Raw genomic sequence first — 20,329 nt, forward strand, 5'->3', positions numbered from 1 at the left:
TGTACAGACCACAGAGTTTTGCCTTTATCTTGATTTGACCCAGTTAGCATTACAGATATCTTTTTATTTTGATAAGCAGCCTGGCCTCTAATGTGAAATTGCAGAGAAAGTTACAGGTTGAAAGGAGAAGTTGCATTTATCCATTTGGAGCCTCAGCAAGGAGTTCATCCCTTACTTACCATAACTTACGCTATGCAAATCTTCCAGTGTAACCAAAGCCATTGCATCTGCTTTCTGTCCCACCACAGATCATACAGAAGCTGCCCAGGTGCTGCATTTTCCCTAGGAAATGTATTTTTAGTGGTAGAAATTAAATAAAATTTTTGTTCTGGTTGAAGGCAGCAAAGGGATGTTTGGTACTTGCCCTTTCCCAAGCACACAGCTCAGCAGGCTCATGGTCTTCACAGCCATGAGAGCAGAGGTGGTTACAAGGGTGTCCTTTGCTGAGCTTTGAGGTGAAGGTGTATATCTTAAATCAGAGAAGAAATCTATGTAAGACAGAGGCAATCTCGGGACTATTTTCTTTGGGGATTGCAGCTTCAGCCCTTTGTCAAGATCCTGCGCTGGAACAGTGGGTAGAGCTGGCCCGTTTGCTCTCAGTGCAACATGCATTTCATCTAATTCTCTAATACCCTTACATTATAGATTGGGGGTTTTGGAACAAGCTCTTGTTTCAAAGTATAGTCATTCTACAAGCAAATTAAAATTAAAGTGCATTTCCAGTGATATTTATTCATACAACAAAGCTTTGAAATAGGTCTATGAAAATACACTGGTCTAACCACAGTATTAACGGTCTAGAATTTATCCTGACACTACATGAAATATGAGAGCATCTTTCAAGATGCAGACATATAGCAAGTCCTATGAACATCAGGCTGCATTACTTGTTAACAGATGAAGAGTAATTGCAAAGCCTGTAAAATATAGCTGCATTGTGTAAAAAATAATTCCTTAAAAGTTTAAACTAAGTGAGGTCAGTAGATGAAAATAATTCACAACCCTAGAGTCAAAGGTTCAGGTTTTAGATGAAATCGTCACCTAGATGAGCATGGACAAAAGTTTTCTTCTCAAATACTTTAAGATGCTTCATCTAACTTAATTACAGGCAGTGATGTCTTGCATTAACTGTCCTTATTCTTTCTACTGACATCAGAAAATGAAAAAAAGATACAAGCATGTAGAAGTTCGGGGGGTTTCATGAGCAAAATGCATTTCTGAATTTTATTGAAGATAGAACACTGTAACTGAGACTGTTACGGAGAGACGTTAAAAGAGTCTGTTCTTTGTCTAAGCATGATATCACAAGCGAAGGTGACAAGGAGCCAGTGAAGTTTGGTATGGATATCAGATCTGGAAAGCACTTTGGAAGAACTTAAGCCTCAAGTACTAAAAAAAAAAAAAAATTCTTTAAAACTAAATTTTTGCTCTCCTCTAGAATCAGAGGAAACTATGTTTACAGACTCCACTGCATCAGTGCTGTTTCAGAGGTATTAGTTTCTGTCATGCACAGGGGAAATTTTTTTCTAAGCTTTATCAACACGCTCCAAGGAGTCTGTTACGCTTTCCTTCCTGAGCACCCTTTGTATCAAGCTGAATCTCAGTGTCAGTTGATCAGTTTTCCGGAGAAGTTATTATCATTGGGTGATTATGTTTAGGAAAAAAACCCCCAAAATATTTGTTCACACTTGCAAAGACACCCTTTCAACAGCAGCTTGCGTCCAACTGCTTCAGAATTGACTTGTGTGCTTCACATACTTCACCTGACCTGCAGGCAGCAATAAGAACAAAGCTTAACATTAAGCAGCTGGTGACTATTTACCTCGTCAGACTACTCCCATAATTAATTGTTCTACTTTGGACACAGATTGTCCCTCCTGTTGCAAGAGCACAGCTTAACACAGGTGGTAACCCTCTGGTACGCTTGTCAGCTCCAATTACGTATGTTGGCTTAGAGAAGCATGGTTGGTAAACTTAGGTAAAAACATTTTTAAACAGAAAAAAAATTGCTTACCTGACATTTAACAAACTAACATCACCATCCATGCTCTTCTGTATTTAGGTTACACTGTGGTAAGGCAGCTGGAAGCTAACTTCTTTCCTTCTCGAGTTCTCTTTTTTTTTTTTTTCCAAGTACAATATTTACAGTGCAAATTCAGCAAGGGCATATTTTAAGGACAGGCTGCTCAATACTTTATTTTTTTTATAGAAAAGTAATTAAAACAAATAAACAAATCAGTGTGTGTGGGTGTTTAAATAAAGCTTATTTGTTGTCACAAAGGCATTGTCCACTGGGAATCCACAGCTTTCTTTCTGAGGCAACGTTGGTTTAAAAAAAAATACTACAGCATATAGGAAAGTCCAACCAGGCTCTTGTACTAGTATATACTTACATTAAAGTGAAGGCTGGAAGTCACCCTTGCACTTATCAGTTCCTACCCCACATGGCTCCAGAGTGCAACTGTTTCAGTCCCAGCAGTAATACTTTTAAGACTTTCCAGCTCGGTTTAATGTCACATCATATATCACCCTCCACCACTGCCTCTGTTAAACACACTACTCGGGCAGCAAGCCTGCATGTGCACATGCAGCGGTTTGCAAACCAGCCGGAATAATTTCCACTCCTTTTTAAGCTACTATTAAATGTGCCTGTTTTTGTGAAACAGCTGTGTAGGTTTAAAATTAACTTCTAAGGATAACTTTGGTGCATGTTAAAATGATCACCGTTTTCAGAGGATCCCCTTGCATTTCATTATTTTATATTCATTGTATTCCTACTTAAAAGTTAACTCTGCAACCGAGAAACTGCAAAAAAAATAATAAAAAATAGGTTGAACTACCCTGTGAGGAACTTTCTGCTAACAAGGGCAAGTTTCTTGGCTTTACGTCCCGGCGATCATTTCCCCTGGCTTTGCTCCAACACAGTCACACATGCACGAGTCTGATACGGCACCGCTGCCTTTCAGGAGGGCTCTTTGCATGGTTGTGCAGCAGCCCCACACCGCAGTGGACACTGACCCTCCATCTGGAAGGACAGGCCGCACCCGCTGGGACTGTGCGACTGTGTTGGCAAATCTGGTCTTCTTCAGCTAAGGCCTGAACATGAGTTCATACCTCCTATTTCTGAAATGTTGCAGGGAAGAAACCCCAATGTTCTTCCCCTCTCTCCTGTTTACCCAAATTTGTTCATTGCTGGCCAGAGCTAGAAGAAGGGTCTGCAGGTCCATCACACCTTCAAGCGTTGGTACTTCGACTGAGTGGGAGCAGAGGTTTTCAGCCCAGCCTCCCTCAGGTATTTTTTTTAGGATGCCGAGACCAATATGAGCCTCATCAAGGCTGTTGATGTCAAGAGAAATTATTTCATCCAGGACTATGCTCTGATCCTTTGGGTATACACCATATTTAGTCTGTTGCTGAGAGGGGGTTGTTTCGGTATTTTGTATTTGGCACGTTGATGGGAATTCCTAGATGATCCTAGCTTTCCCTTTTTGGGATGTCTCCATCCACAGGTCTTGCTGCACATGGCTGTTGGATACTAGCAGGGGAAGGAGGGGGAGGAGATGGAGACTGAAGGTTTGGGGGGGTGTGAGGAAGGTTTGACGAGGACCAGACGACTCCGTAACCCCTGCAGGTCTGGATCCCAGTGCCCTGTCCTCCTCTCCCCCCCAGCATACTGTGCCTGCCGCCTGTTCTTTCCACTGTATCCTGGGGACTGTTCCCCCTCAGCTATTTATCACTTCTCTTCTTCCTTTTATGGATAGAGGGAGGTATTTCTTATATATGAAAAAGTATTTACAGTCCTTTCTCAGGAACTGAGCTGTGCACTGGATCACAAGAGAAACTTCAACAAATCCACTGAGAAGGTGGGAAACAACCCTCTTGTTCCCCATGGGCAAAGGAGGCTTAAACCAGCCTCAGGCTCCGAATGTCACATAAACACACGGAGACCCAGAGCAACCTCCACCCACACATCCCTGCTGTGCTAGGAATAACCTTCCTCTCCCAAGCAACCCCTGAACTCAGGGACTTGACTTGGCTCCAAGAAAATGCACTGACAGTGGGTGGGAAACCTCCCATGCCACGCAGGACCATGACCTGCCCTTTGTCCTTCTGGGCAGGGGGCCATGGGGGGAGAGGATGCTGCCAAGGCAGGAAGGAGTTAAAGGTCCATTTGCCTGGCCAAACAGTTTCACCCCAGGAAAAAGCAAAACCTCTGAACTTGTGAGGGGCACCCCTTTTGAGTTAGGGGCACCCCTTTTGAGTTAGGGGCACCCCTTTCAAGCCTTCCCGAAAGCCAGAACCAGCCCGCTTCCCTAAAGAGTGGCTCGGGGCAGGGGCAGCAGCCCAGCGTTAGGCCCTGCTGGGAATGAGCTCCTTGGCTCAGGCTGTCTTTTTTAACCCAGGTACCGAGAGCATTTTCCAGCAGGACGTGGTTTCCAGGGCCCCTCCCCACTGACAAGATTCTCCTCCTCTATATAGGGAGGCTGCAAAGGCGGCGAGGACTTGGACTGTCCCGGCTGGTGGCTGTGCAGGTTCCCGACTCTCCAATCCACCCTCTGCTCCCCTAACTGGACGCCTGTGAGTACCGCGGGGGCCGGAGCTGCCGGCTGGGAACGGGGCTGGGGGCTTGCCGCGCTTTGGGATGGAGCAGTCTGGCAAGCTCACTACTACGTTACTTAGCAAAGACGTTCAGTGAATTAACCTGCAGGTAACACACACATTAGAGATGGGAACAGACCCATCGGACATGCTCAAACGGTTTATCCCGATTTGTGTGTCACTGATTGGGTTCTGTTTAACATTGCGTTAGACCATGCACGTTTGAAAATGTGCACAGAGGTTCTAGCCTGTTCCTGAGTCACTTCTGACGCTGCTACCGCCGATTGAAGCCCTGAAGTTGCGGGCTGCAGTGCAGGAGCTGCACACTGTGTGGTGGGGGACACACGGCACGGAGCCCACGCATGTGCCTTTGTACGAGGCAGCCTCTGCTCGGCTCTCCTTTAAGTATTTCTACTTTTCCAGTCCTAATAAAGGAACTTGGTGCACTTCCCATGCTGTTTAAAGAAAGTATAACCAAATAAAATAATTAGTTTGTCAGTGACTTGGTCTTTAAATGGGAAAAATGCTTAAAAATTAGAAGACGTGGAAACATTTTTACAAAAAATGCCTTAGCATTACATATGCATGTTTTTAATATGCTGAGAATAAAGTTTCATCTGACAATTCACTGAACGACACTAATTCGAATAATTTAAATGTGATATGCCTGGTTTTTAAATGGAAAAGAAAGCAAACGTTTAACAAAATACTGTGAATAAATTCAGACGACAGTAGATGGCGGTATAGAAAGCAGCTTTACTGTCATCCCATTTCACTGGCTTCTCTTTCACAGACACACACGCACGTATATATATATACGTGCGTGTGTGTCTGTGTGTGTGCACACCTATATAAATGTTATATGTATGAGAGTATATGTGTGTGCATAATCAAGAAGTAACATGAGATATTTTAAATATAAGGGAAATCAGAAGGTTTGTCATCATTAGCTAATACATACACCTCAGTAAAACCTTTTCTAAAATACACTTGTTTAAAAACAAGCCCATTCCTCTTTCACTCAGAGCTTTGCCCTGACAGACAGCTTGCAACAAGACTCTCTGGACAGACTGACTTGCTGAACTCCCAATGTTCACAGTTCCCTCAAGCCACTAACACAGAGGCTAAACCGATGAACCCGCAGAGAGCACAGTGCTAAATTAGTAGTCACTTTAATTTAGTACATGATACTCCTCTGGCTGTATTCGCTTAGATGTAAACAATGATTTTTATTATCTCATTTGCAATTGACACACTAGTCCCTAAAAGGTATTTGTTTTGAATTTGTTATCATTACATTTTTGTGGAACAGCTAGTATTGAGAAGAACATCGCCATATATGGTAGCATGCATAGATGTATGCAGAAGATCCCGACTCTTTATAATTCACTGAGACTTATTAGTTGCAAATATGTTGGCTTTTAAGTATGTTAATTTTAGGAGAAGTCAAGAGCTAGAGATAGCTTTCCAACTTGTGCAAAGCCCAGTTAAAATACGGATTATTTGACTTCTGATGAATATGCAGAATCTGATTTACTTAATAGAATGACGTGGGGGTATTTGAAATATCTGGTATTTTCTAGATAAAGGAAATCTATTATCACATGATGCAGTACAAGTATTTTTTCCTTCTTTTTAAATTTTTACAGTTTATAACACAGGTAATAACCTGGCTCAATTTCCTTGGAGTATTAAAAGAGCTATCAACTGTTTAATCAGAGTTATGTAGTAGCTTGCATTAGCAGAGGTGAGAAGACCCAGTGGGAGACCAAGGCACTTACAGACAATTTGATTAAAGTATGTATAAAATGCATTAAAAACAAACACCAAACAAACAAAAAAATAAACAGCTCTCTGGAATTACTGAAAATGTTTTCTTAAAATATAGATTTTTCCTCTTCCATGGTTGAACAAGCATAAACTAGTACTGATTATACCTTCACGTTCAGATGAAAATGTCCATGATGAGAGTAAGCATTTGAGGGGTGGTCCTGGTGACCAGTGGGGAGAGGTGAGAGGCCAGGAGACACTGGTAGCAGTGATCGTGACAAAGCTGATAGTGCAGGGGAACCAGATCCCAAACAAAGTTCACAAGATTAGGAATCACCCCTAGTTTTTCTTTTTTTCAAGCAATGCTCAGTTGGGTAATTCAGTTAAGTACTGGAAAAGTAAAAGATAAGCAACCTGGAAATAATATAGTCAAGAACTACTGTAGCCCAAGAGATACAGTTTGAGTCAAGCAGCAGGGTACCACTACACTCTACCATCAGAAAACACTTATGAGAGCAGGACTTGGTTTCTGAAAATTATTCACATACTTGGTTGTATGTCCTTCTGTTCTAATAATTATTCCCTATACAGCTGCAATAAACTTTTATACTGACATGCACATCCTGCAGAGGAAGGGAGAAGTGTCCTTTATCTTCTCATTAGGAGAAAAGCAGTCCCTCTAAGGTCTGACCCAGGAGGCAATTCTACTTGGCCAATAACCTTTTAATTAAAAGTGCACTTCCTGGAGATATTTATACTTTGTCCTTGGAATAATATACACAGGATAAACTGATTGTAAAGACAGCATTCAACTTCTGTCATTGAGATTAGGGAAAAGACAGTGAAGATCAACTGGATATATCTGCAGTGGGACAGCAGAAGGAGGAATAGAAAGTAAGTGGTAGAAGCATGCATGTCCATGTGTATGTTCACATTTGGGGTTTAGATAAGTGTAATGGATGCAGCTCAGTGTAATTTGGCACATTTCTGAGGCAAGAAACTTCCTATCAGTAGTATTTCTGTGATTGCTTTTCCTCCCTTTTATTCCTCCCTTCCTCAGGATAGCTCACCTCTGAGTATAAAAGTATTTACTCTTGTATGAGATTCAGGCTAACGGATACATAAAAGAATAGATGAGAACCTTTTACCTCCCCTTGCACAGATAAGATATTGTTCCCTATTCCTCTCAGCCAGCCCTACAGATGCAACACAGGAACTGGCTAAGGGGTAAATTTTGCTTTTAGGGAACGTTCTCAATAGGTAATAATGAATCTGTCCCCCATTTCCCCAATATCAATCATATGCTGGACCAGTGCAGTTCAGTCTCAATCAGAGGTGGACCAGAAGGTTTATTGCCAATTATTAATCAGAAAGTTTCATCAGCTTATTAGTTCAGTGCACAGCACCTCACTAGGATAAATCTAGTTGAGTTTGTGGAGCTTGTCTTCTACACCTTCCATTCAGAAACCCTCCTTTATTATTAATATGCATTAATTAATATTCATTAAGCCACACTTCATAACTGCATTTCATTTTTTAATACAGTAGTACTCAGCTGCTACTCAAACTTTATCCTCAGATTCCAGAGGATCAGTCAAGAAAAGTTCTTTTTGCACAAATCCATGTTTTCTCCTCATTGTGTTACAAAGGAGTTAAAAGATCCAGCTCAGACTGTCTATTCTTACTATGTTTAAACTAGTTAAACATAGTACTTAGATCTAGGGGATAAAAAACTGTATTTCCAAGCTCTGCAGTTCATGCCACCTCTTACACCTTCCAACCTCATCTCACTTTCAAAAAGACTGTATTTAAGTAACAAGGTGCAGAAAGTTTTACATGCAGGAAGGAGTAGGAGAATGTAGTTGAACACAGACAGACTGGCTCTCTGTTTCATGCTGTGACCTGTGGAAGATCTTTTTGACTTTGCATGTAACAAGGAAAGGAACTTTCCCTTGGTCCTTGGGCAACAAAAAGCAAAGAACTTTTGGGTTGTCCCACTGGGAACATGCTTTGTAGCAGGCCAACAGTTTTATCTTCAGTTGGGTTTTTGAGGTAGATGGTCAGGATGATTCAGTTTGATTTCCACCATCCCTGTTTGTGGGCAGTCTCAAAGTAGCAGTTTGACTCTTGTGAAACTCAGCTCTGCAGTTCAGTCTAATTTTTGCTGTTTCTGACAGCAATACCAAATTCCTATTGACTTGAATGTGCTGTCACTTGGCACTTAGGCACAGGCAGCACGATCCAACCTTTCTGATGCTTCAGGATGACCATATAGCTCTCTCTTCTAGGCCTAGGATGGACGGAAATCCTCCCACTCCATTGCCACAGCAGTTCCTCCTGCACTGCTGGGGCAGTGGGGCAGAGAACATGCCGTGCCCATTGGTACCGCAGCGGGAGGAAAGAGGCCATGGCAGGCTCCTGCTGCTCCCTGAGCCCCATGCTCCTGGTGATGGGGCAGTGCTCCCACCATTCCCCTCTCCGGTCGGCTTCACGCTGCAGCCGCCAGCTGGAAAGCTCAGCTGGAGAGAATACCATCTCCATTATTGGAACTGTGTGGCTCTACCAGCCCTCTTGGCAATGAGGGAACATTTTCTGCCTTAATCCACACAGAGGTCAAATAGTTTCCTCTTGCAGCTCTCTTCCAAGAATCCCCTGGGAGCAAGCAAAGAGCCACATCCTACAGAGCTCCCTCGTGGAGATTCGACAGCAGGGAGCACTGCGCGCGGGCCGGCGGCAATGCACGGACCCAAGCTGTTAGGGTCTCCCTCCTGTCCACTCACACCACCTTGCACATTGTGTGTGCAGGGATGACCTGAGTGAATTCTCCTTTTTGGGATTTCCAGTCAAGGCTGGTGGCTCTAGAATGAGCATGGTTAGAGGAAAGCTGTTCTCTTATTTAGAGGAGACAATTGTTGAGGGAGTTTGAGGAGCTGGGGCATCTAATTTCCACTGAATTTCAGTGGGATAGAATCTAACCCTCTTAGGCGCCTCTAAAATCCTAGTTCTGTTTTTAAGCTTTATGTCACCTTCTGCTTGATCCATGTTTCTCTCTCAGAGCCCTCACACAGTCTGGCCTTGCAAAAGAACATTAATCTGTGGGAAGGCTTCAGGGACAAATATTTGGAAACCAATCTCTGATACTCCCAGAGCACAGGGTGTCCACTTGGCTATGAACCACAGAGCTTGGTCTTTACAAATATCATTCTGCTTACGGGTTGACTGCTGACAACTTTAGCAGTCAGTTCTCCAAGCTCCCTCAAGATTCATGCTTGTTTGAATGCTCTAAATATTAAACTGATTCTCAATAAGGAAATGAAACAGCCTCTGTCTCCTAGAGATGTTTTTCTTGGGCACACACTCTTCCCTGTTCCCCACTATAGCTCCTTCCCAGCTCCCCTCTCTGCTCCACTGCATGGCAGGTTTCCTGATTAGCCCTGCTCTTCCCTGCCCTGTAGCAAACCACAAGAAGTCCTCTGTTTACTCCTTTCCTCATTTAGAGCTGTGTCCCATAGGACAAAGCAGAACACTTAGGGAAGCTCCAGCATTACCAGTGCAGATCCTGCAGCTACATCCTAACTTCCACTGGCCAGAGCAGGAGAGAAGCTGCCTCTTCCCTCTCAAACATGGTGCAAAGCAGCTGAAGCACTCCCACTGCTCCCACCTACGGAGCAGATACATCCAGCTGCACGATGCTGTTTCATCCATGTGCAACTTCATGACACAGATGCATCATCCCTCCAATTTGAGCATCATGGTTCAGATTATCTAATAGCTGATGCAATTTCCAGGCTTGTTTTATTTCTTCTCGGTCTCATGTGGTAGACATTTGCCCTTCATAAATGATCAGCTTGCACCATCTGAACCATGGAAAGGTGTTAACTCTAAATTACTTCTCCACTGGCACTAATGATAACTATTTTTTTTTCTGCTTTTTTCTTTTGACCTTTTCTTAATCTTATTCTTCTCCAAATGAAATGGTATTAGAGTGATTGGAAATAGTCCTCTGTAAGAAAAGTTCATTTCTGTCCTTTCTGGAACACAGCCTGGGAACTGTTCTTCTACTAATTATTTCATTATTGCACTGGTATTTCAGTATGCACCCAACATGATTTGGGTGATAAGAAGTTGTGATGAGAAATATATCTGAATTCAATTCCCTCTGTGATGGGCAAGAGATGAGGCTGCAGGAAGCTGTTCAGCTGGTAGTCTTGGTGCTGTCCTGACAGTCTCACTGCACAGACATTAGTTATGCCTTACTTTTCTCTCTGATCTTCAGTACAGCATAAATAAAGTAATAAGACCAGGTGTTGTCCTTTGTTTTAGTGCCATGAAGCTTTTGATTTAGGTGATTTCAGACAGAGTAACAAATGAATGGGAATCCAAATGCAGATACTAAGGTATTCAAGCAGGCACCCAAAATTATCTGCATGGAAATGTGAGATATGACACAGGACTTATAGTGATTTGGATTTATCACACGGCAGATTTGACAAATGTGTTTTACCTGGAATGTCTCCATGTTTGCCTCCCTTTAAAGCAGAATATTTTGCTTCCTCAACAGGTGACTACTGAGTCAAAATGGCTCAAAAAGCTCTCAGCGATGATGAGAAATTCCTCTTTGTGGACAAAAACTTCATTAATAACCCACTTGCCCAGGCTGACTGGTCAGCGAAGAGACTGGTATGGATTCCATCAGAGAAACATGGATTTGAAGCAGCAAGTATCAAGGAAGAGAAAGGGGATGAGGTGACAGTTGAACTGGCAGAAAATGGAAAGAAAGTTACACTGAGCAAGGATGACATCCAGAAGATGAACCCTCCAAAGTTCTCCAAAGTAGAGGACATGGCAGAGCTGACTTGCCTCAATGAAGCTTCAGTGCTCCACAATCTAAGGGAGAGATACTTCTCAGGTTTAATTTATGTAAGTAGAATTGAACACGCACACAGCATTTCCTATTGCATGCTACCATGTCCCATCACAAATGATGTGGATCCCATCCGCTGTCAAGGATACAGTCCCTGCGTGTAACACTGCCATGAAAGTACTAACCCCTCAGTAATGGCATCCTAAACTAAAATTGTATTTAGTTCATTTTATTCCCCATGATTCTGCTGCATCTTTAATAATTGCTTCTTTACTTAACTAAATTAAAACACTTGAAGGTTTCTTCCCCAAAACTTGCTGATTGTTAAAGGATATTGTTGGCTTGGAAAGTACTTTCTGATAGATGAACACCACCTCAGTCCTGCTGTTTAAAAAAATAATTTAAAAAAAAAAAAAAAAAAAAAAAAATCAATAGGGACTTCTGAATTACTTCAATGTAAACCTGAGAAAGTTTCCAGTAAGCTATAAAAAGAACATACGGAAAAGCCAAATCATGCAGTCTTTTCCTCAGGCAAAACTCCCACTGAAAGGCAGCTGACAAGTTTTGGTTTGGTGGGTGCTTGAGTAAAACCTTATGTTCGATTAAATGAATAAACCCACTGGAATTCAAGTGAGAGTACTCATACACGCCAGTGTGTTACTGAATCAACGTCACACAACCACTAATACTTTTTTTTTTTTTTTTCCCTGCATGTTGGTCAATTTACAGATCAGACAAGCCTGGAAAAATTACAATGTTCTCTATTCTCATGTGAATTAGGGACAAGATTATTCTTCCAGTCCACACAAGTATATTAACACAAGCATATTTTGACATTAATAACCTTGTAATCTATAGGCATCAACAGTTAGCAAACTGCACAGTAAAAAAGCCCAGAAAGTTTTCATGGGACTTAGCTGTTATCTTTGATTTTACACGGAGGATCCTTATGGTATGGTGCAGAAAAGTAATCTACAGTTTGAATCTATGAAAATTTTACTTGCATGACAGACCACTGATGAGGAAAAGAAAGTACAGGGCTTAAATAACAAGGTTTTAGAAGCAGGAGTAGAGCTCTCATTATTAATATGAGGAATGCTATTTGGAAAGTAGGAAATGAAGCAGAAAATGAGATAGTTATATACAGGACAACAAAAGAACTATTTAATTGTTATGCATAACTTCAAAGAGCTAAGCTCAAGATCGTTCCTTCAGGAATGCACTAAAATGCACATCACCAAGATTCCTGAAAGAAGCTAGATTTCCCATCTTTTCAGTATGAGTTTACTGGATTTTAAGTTTGCAGGTGAACATATGGACATATGTTCTATTATATCAGAACATGCAGCATTAATTACAAAAATAGATTTTTTTCTGAAAATGTTCTGCATTGTTGCAAGATCTAAAAAGAATTAGCAAAAGAATAGTAGGATAAAACATGTGGGGTTTATTTCTTTGTTGTTGTTGTTCTCAGCAGCACTCGGCATAGATGCTCCAAGATTTCCAATGTGTTTACTTTGTGGATTTTTGTGAATTTCTACTTTCTACAGGAAGAGGAAATTAATTTCTAAAAGTGGATAATGCCATTAGAAATTAAAGAGTTTTTCATGGAGACAAAAATGGAAGTGTATCTGAACAAGTTTTCTTTCTCAAGAGACTAGATTTTAAGATGGTAGTAAATTAACAGTTATAAAGAAATTATTTTGACTTGTATTGCAAAAAGTTATTAGTATTTTAATTAACTAAAACCTGCTTAAAACTCTCCAGCCTTACGCAGTGCTGCCCTACTAGATACTGTTATACCTCTTAAAAAAAAAAAAGGGGGGGGGGGCATCTAAACAGAATTTGAGTCTCATCCACTTGCAAAACTAACTGTAAACAACTGACCCCCTGGCTTTGACATGCAATGCCGATGTTGCCTCCCTTGGAGTTCCACACACACAAAGAAAACTTGACATTAACATTTTCCCCTTTAGAGCATCACTGATGCAGATGGAGATTCCTAATTCTGCTAAAGAAAAAAAAGTCAACCTAGCTGAAAAAAAAAAAAATTAATCATCCACCCCCTGCATTCATATTAATTATTATTAAATAAAAAGATTCAGTGCAGAAATTCACTGTACACTGGAAAAACTCCCTGGACTTTTCCTTCATCACAGATAATTAAGAAAGAAGGGCAAGAAGCGTGTTGCCACTAATTCACGTTTCACATTGCTCAAAACAAACAGAATCTTCCTTGCCCACACACAAATTAGACCAAAAATGATTATATAAACATCAATAAAATAGAAATGCAACTTCAGTGGATTTGAGAGTAGAATCAAGCTTCTGTGCCTGTTTTCACAGGCACTACTAATTCAGTCTTTGCCTAAAAGTGCAAAATGCTTTCTTAAATACAGAAAGCTGTATGTGCATATTGGAACCAGAGGTGGGATTCTTCTGCCCAAACCTAGGCATTTGTACTGTAGTTGTGGGCATTTGTGCCACTCTCTCTTAAATGCCCATCAGCAGTAGCTGTCCAATGGATACACAAGCTCAGCACTCCTACAAACAGTGTCCTTCAAATATTTCAAATCATGTTCTGCCTTCAGACCCTCCGGGGAGAGATATGGCTGGGGGTCCCCCACTCTGGATAGACCGTGCCCCAAGGAGAGTGATTTAAGGCAGAGAAACTTCAAATCCCCCCACCTTCAACCACATGCTTAGCCAACTGGCTCGCTTACCTTCAAAACATCACATATATTAATCTGGTTTCCCCAAATCCTTGTAAAGCAGATACCTAGAACTACAATTAATGAAACCAAGAGGTCTTGCTCAACCTTCCCGAGGTGAGAGATGACACCAGACACAGTCCAGTTAGACATGGGGATTCCTGAACTTCATCAGCTCAGGCTTTTGCCCTGCCTTAATAACCTGTTTCTTGGGCCACAAAGTTAGCTCTTCCAAGGTATGCTACTGCATGCCTGGGTATGTAAACAGCCCTGCATGTGGCAAGTCAAGCAAATGCCTAGAAATCTCAGGGAAGGGAGGCCTAAATATTTCCCTGAATTGAAAATTTTTTCTCCTATTATTTTACTTGGTTGGGAGTGATTAGTTCAGTGCATACAGTAAATCTATTTCTACTGAAAAAAAGGCCTGCCTTTCCTTTCCGTAAGGGCGTTGGTGGTCATTCTAGGATAAAAAAACCTGTCACTTTTCAGATGTATTGTCCCAGCAGCATCAAAGTTCATTCTGACACGATTAGCACAGAGTTTCATTCTGAACTCCAGTGTCAATGAAAATCCAGCAGAGTAATCATCTACCTTCCACATCGATGGGTTTAGCTTGGGGATATTGAGAACTGGTGAAGATTTTGAGCTTGATTTTCTTGTTAGATAACTTGAGACTACGGTGATGCAGTCACAACCTGAAACAGCAGGAGGTCCTCATCACCACCCAGGGCACCCCAGACCTTCTCCTGCCCAGTGTGGAGCACCCAACCCGCTCCTCGCTGCTGGTGGATGCTCTCACTGTTTGCTCAATACCATATAAAGAGCTCAGGCAGTGCTGAGACTGTGTTGTGCCATTTCCTATTATGGTCTGGAAAGGGAAATCCCTGCGCCCAGAACCAAGCCTCCCAGATGCCATTTTACAGCTCTGTGCTGCAGTGCTTCCTAGGGGGGAACCGAGGCAGCTTGAGCCATCCTTGGGCACAGCCCTGAGATCAACGCACAGCAGCAGCTGCACGCCGCAAAGCGCTCCTTCACATAGCACAACAACGATAAAAAAAATAAAACAATCCAAAACCATTTATGCCTAAGTCAGAACGTAATTTCATTATTTCAGGTTTTTTAAACTACCATGGTTTTAAAACTAACATCCATGGGCCAGCTTAGGCCAGCTTAAATATCACAATACCCCTGCAATTATAATCAATAATTAATTGAAATAATATATCAATTAAACCTTCATAATTTTTTATTTTGGTGCTTTAAATATTTTTTTTTAATTAAAAACCCTTGCAAATTTGTTACTTTTAGAAAATGTTTGTGAAATATGGCTCACCATCTATTATCATATGCTATTATTTCTGCTCCAGCTCAATAGCTGGAGCTTTCTGAAATAAAGGAAAATTTTAAAAATAAAATAAAATTTAAAAACAAACAAACAAACAAAAAACCAAACAAAACGCAAGCAAAAACAACTAACAGAACCTGAACAGCTATCTGGTAGCCAATGCTCTTGTTTGTTTATCTATATATTTTTATGTGAATACCTACATTAAACTATAAGCAGAAACTATATTCTTCCTTAAATTTCTTACCGAAACAGTCATGTAGTAAAGGCATGACTGTTCTGTTGAGACATCTATTTGGAACTTGAATACTTTTTTTTCAAGGACTCTCATCAATCATTATTGTTACACAGTGTTCATAGAATCTTTTTTAAAAAAACTTTGTAACATCAATCCAAGCTTCTTACCTAGGATTTCATTTTACAAAATGTGAAACCTACCTGAGAAAAGGACATACTCTGGTATGAAAATACACATATAAAGAAATACTAAGAATTTTTAAAGTTATTACATCATCACAGATAAGGGTGATTCATTACACACTGAAAATAACTGAAGTCAAGAAGCTCTAACATTAGATCATCGTGTTTCTACCCATTGCTAAATTCACATACTTTCTAGCAGTTTGCTTACTAGAAACAATTATTTGTGCACTTGGAAACCATCCACCCATGTACATTTAGAAATCGCTCTTCATTTGTTACACTAGGCAGAATACAAAAGAGTGTTATTTGCCAAAATCCTGTTAGTTCAATGTAGCTGATGCTTATGTTTCCCACACTAGAGATGGCACGTGATAGTAATTCTGGGTTTTATTTTAATTTCCTTGCAGACTTATTCAGGTCTCTTCTGCGTTGTGATAAATCCATACAAACAGCTGCCCATTTATTCAGAGAAGATTATTGACATGTACAAGGGAAAGAAGAGGCACGAGATGCCACCCCACATCTATGCTATCGCGGACACAGCCTACAGGAGCATGCTGCAAGGTAGGCCAGTTTAATGCTGCAGTTCCTAGAAATTTCTGCCTGCTAACATGGGAGCAAACACCTTATAACTCCATACACGCTCCTGCAAGAAGCACAGCCAGAAAAGATCTGTTATGGAGGGCAACATGGGCTTTCTAGAAGTTTCAGAGGAATTCTTTGGCAGGAACAGCAGTCCACAAACACTGTGACTCAAAAAGGAAAAACAATCCTTATACCCATCTGTATCGAGGCATGTGGGAAGGTTTCAAAGTCAAGCAAATAGTTTTGGCAAATACGGGCATGGAAAATGCTCCCTCTCCACCAGTGGAGACTATTCCAAAGTTAGCTGCTAGCACTGCTGGGTCTGTCGGCACCTCTCCTCTCTCTCTCACACCCCTAGCAAAGCAAATTCAATAATGTTTTGGGGCTACGTTTATTACAGTCCAATGCTCTGGACCCCTAGGTTGAGACATGCTCTGTTTTCTAACAAGAACAGCAGTGAGCAGCAATGGGACAGCAGTCAGGCCCCAAATGAGGCAAAGAAATCTTCCGAAAGTCACAGAGCCCTCCTCCTGTAGTCACTAGTGACAGACTGAGGAGCTTTTGCTCTATGGAAAAAACATAATTTATGGATAAAAAAGCTATAGTGATGAATGTATGAGGCTGCAACACTTACAGACTACAGGGACACAACTGGCTGCCATCTCACAGCAACCTTGGTGCTCCAGGAAACCAGGGCTCTACAAAACGTTTTGAATGTAAATGCCCTCATTGGGAGCTGATCCTGCAGAAATTCTGGCCGGTAACTATGGCTCAGCAAGGTTTACAGGCTTGGCCCTAAAGCTTAGGGCTTTCCAGTTTGGAGCTTAAGGACTGACAAAAACAATAAACAGCATCTCAAAATTCCAGTTTAACAGCTAGATTAGTACCCAGTATTGATTTGTAATGTTTACATACGTACACAGAACTGTGATTGTTTTGGGGAAACACATCTATTCAAAACCACTGTGCACTTTATCTGATTATGCAAATGAAATTACACAGTATTTGTCTAAGTGTACAGCACATCGTAATCACAATGATTACAATACTCCTGTACTTACCCTACTTGAAACTTGAATCTGAATAATTTACTAGAAGTTACAAGTAGTCAGTTTGGCATATCATAGTTAATTGCTATTTTCTAAACCAAGATTTAGACTAGACGAACTCCTTCCCCATAACAAAAAAAGATAATTTTACATGTGTGTGCCAGGCCATCAAATCCACAAAAGTGTAATTGCCTGACACCAGGCAGCCTTCTACCGACTGAAAACACCAATCAAAGCCCTGTCATTTTGATACAAGCAATATATATATACACACACACATCAATCATGACTGATATCAAAAGCATCAAAACAGTTCTTTCTCTTCCTTAAAGAAAGTCTGGAGTGCTCATATGTACTAACTGTAATATAACAAAATAACCCAGATAACAAAATTCTTAGGACTGCTGAAGATTAATTTCCCAAAGAGTATTTACTTAAGTTGCTTACCTAATGATATCTTGGGTTCCTGACTTTAGAACCCTAGATTTTCAGATGTGTTTGAAATATAGTTAATTCAATTCTAAACCCAGAGAATTAGGTATCTACAATGTCAACATTTTTTATTCCTATGGCTTATCTGACATTTATTTTCTGGAGCTATTTCAGTTCCTTTATTCGAGTGCATCCCAGAAGGCAGAGCTACAGTGCAGCAGAGAAGAATAATCAATAAAGCAACAATAAAAGAAAACAGACCTTCCTCCATACTATAACAGCAGAGTTATTAATGAAGACAGACATGTAAAATACGTGTAGGACTGAGGGGGAAGGTACTTTTAAAATAATGTAGTTCAGTAAGTATAATTTTTGATGTAACCACAGTTAAAACAAACTTGGCATAAACTCATCCTGCTAAACCACAGCCACATACCTATTTTCCAGATAATCTTCTGACCACTGCAGTCCGCATCCAGCACTATCCCAGAGCTCCAGGCTGGCTCTGAAGTCAGAACAATCTTATTTCCTCAGATCCTTTATTTAAGCAGCAAACCTTGCAGGTGAGCTCTGCAAGAAGCTTCTGGCTCCTGCAGGTCATCAGCAGTGTTCTCATTCAGCTGTGCAGAATACTGCTACTTGTCCCTAAAAATAGGATGGGGAAAAACAACTGGGAAAGGGCTACAAGCTATCTACAGGAAAGAGGAAAAAACATGATACTACAGCCTGCACTGAAACAGGAGAATTGTTTTGGCCTGATAGTACATGACTTTTCTGCTTAACACGAAACTAGTATCAGCATAGATCAGCCGGATCCCAGCAACATTGAGTACCTCTTTCACTCTTCCTCTCTCTGACTGTCTCCTCACCTTCCTAACATGCTTTCCCAAGCAGTGGTAAAGCCACTGGAGCTGCTTCCCCTTTGCTGTGGTTATTAACTGGACCTGGAACAGCCTGGGTGCAGCTGTGACTCCCAGGCTGGGTGCTGGAAGGAGGCAGCAAGAGTTCATGCTTCTTTCTATTCACTTTTTTGATGCTCATAATAATTTAACTGGCCCCACCAACTCTTGGGGAAACTTTACACCTCATTGTTCATGTGCCCCCTTTGCAAGGAATTCTCCTTGACAGCAGAGAGGAGGGGGAGAGCAAGTAGAAAGAAAAGAGGAGGGAATAGATCATCAGTTGAACCTTTAAGAGAATGCTCTTCCACCACCTCCCATCCTAACCACACACAGCTGGCACAACAGCCAGGGAGCAGTTCCACAAGAGCTTGCATCACAAGCCCAGGACACCCACGCTTTACTTGCTTATTTACTTGCACATGCCATTTTGGAGTCTCTCCATCTCTGAAGAGGGCCCCAGCTGGTTTTAAAGCTATGCTTTTGTTTGTAAAAACGTACTCATGTTTTGTGCATAAAACTAAACCAAACCTCAAAATAACTCTAGTTATTCAGCCAAATTATATTCACATTGGAGTGGTGAAACTGGGTGTCAACATGGTTGTGTGTGTGTGTGCACACAACATGTATAGACATAGAAAGTTTCATAGCTTTTTTAAGCATATTTGTAAATGAAATATAAACAAAAATTCTTACTCATCAACATGGATCAGGGCACTGAATGTTTTCCTTGTGAAATCTCAGTATTGCTCCTTACCTGGGAAACTTGCATAGTTTCTTCTTGCCAAAGTAAAATATATCTTAAATTCATGAGACTGAAGAATTACATTCTGGTACTTCATGACTAGGGCCACTTGGTCAAGAGCAATCAGCTTGTTCAGATGTCTCAGGGAACCTTTATCTTTTAGTGAATCAAGCCTTGGTGTCTGCAGATCGCTGGTCCTATTGCAGGTTCATTGTCAGGGAATCACAGCCCTTCACATTCTCACCCCCTCCTCTGTTGGCACAAACATCCAGCAGAAGACATGAGGTGTGCACATTGCACTCCTCCTCTGCTTTAGAGACTTATTTGGTTAATGTATTTATTAGGGATGATGATTAAGTCCCATCAAAGTTGTTCTGGTAATAACACTTAGCCACGGTTAACAGAAATAAGATAATTGGAATTTCTTCCAAATATGAAGAAAAGCTGACATCTCACAGGACACGGGAATTAACAAAGATGTTGGCTGGGCAGAGATAAACTTTCCACTTGTTTCAAGTGGGTCTGAGCCCCCAAGACCCCTTTACAAATCACAATTATGCTGTCTCATGCTCAAACTGGAGTGCTGGATATCTTGTTGAATCTACTGATTTCCACATCACTAATGCAGTATGATTGCTGCCCAGGCACAGTCACTGATGCTCATTTCCAGCCAGAATAAGAATAAACTTTATCCACTTCAGTTTTCTTTAACCTATAAGACTAAGAGAATATAACAAATAAAAGAATATTCCACAAGAGCATTTTGTGTGTGTATCTGTCCCCAGGAACTACCACACTGAACTGGGCCCCACCAACTGTCTATACAGACAAGTTAGCTGACTACTACTACACTTAGAGGCTGTAATCATAAAAATCACCCTATGCTTCTGCACCCACCTCTCTCTCC

General features: G+C 41.2%; 1 protein-coding gene across 3 annotated transcripts in view; it reads left to right on the top strand.

Moving 5' to 3' along the window:
• Window positions 1-4,442: 4,442 nt before the first annotated feature.
• The window catches only part of MYH11 (myosin heavy chain 11), a 61,760-nt gene continuing 45,873 nt past the window's right edge, over window positions 4,443-20,329 (top strand). For 2 of the 3 annotated variants that reach the window (XM_032983654.2, XM_032983655.2), the window contains exons 1-3: window positions 4,447-4,578; window positions 10,931-11,289; window positions 16,120-16,276. In XM_032983654.2, coding sequence (XP_032839545.1) covers window positions 10,948-11,289; window positions 16,120-16,276 — 499 coding nt within the window. In that variant the 5' untranslated portion in view covers window positions 4,447-4,578; window positions 10,931-10,947. Of the gene's footprint in view, window positions 4,579-10,930; window positions 11,290-16,119; window positions 16,277-20,329 lie in introns of all 3 variants that reach the window. The other variant, XM_032983656.2, reaches the window with a different exon arrangement.

Source organism: Tyto alba, unplaced genomic scaffold (assembly GCF_018691265.1).
Source record: "Tyto alba isolate M040663 unplaced genomic scaffold, T.alba_DEE_v4.0 Super-Scaffold_28, whole genome shotgun sequence".
In the NCBI taxonomy this organism is placed as follows: Eukaryota; Metazoa; Chordata; class Aves; order Strigiformes; family Tytonidae; genus Tyto; species Tyto alba.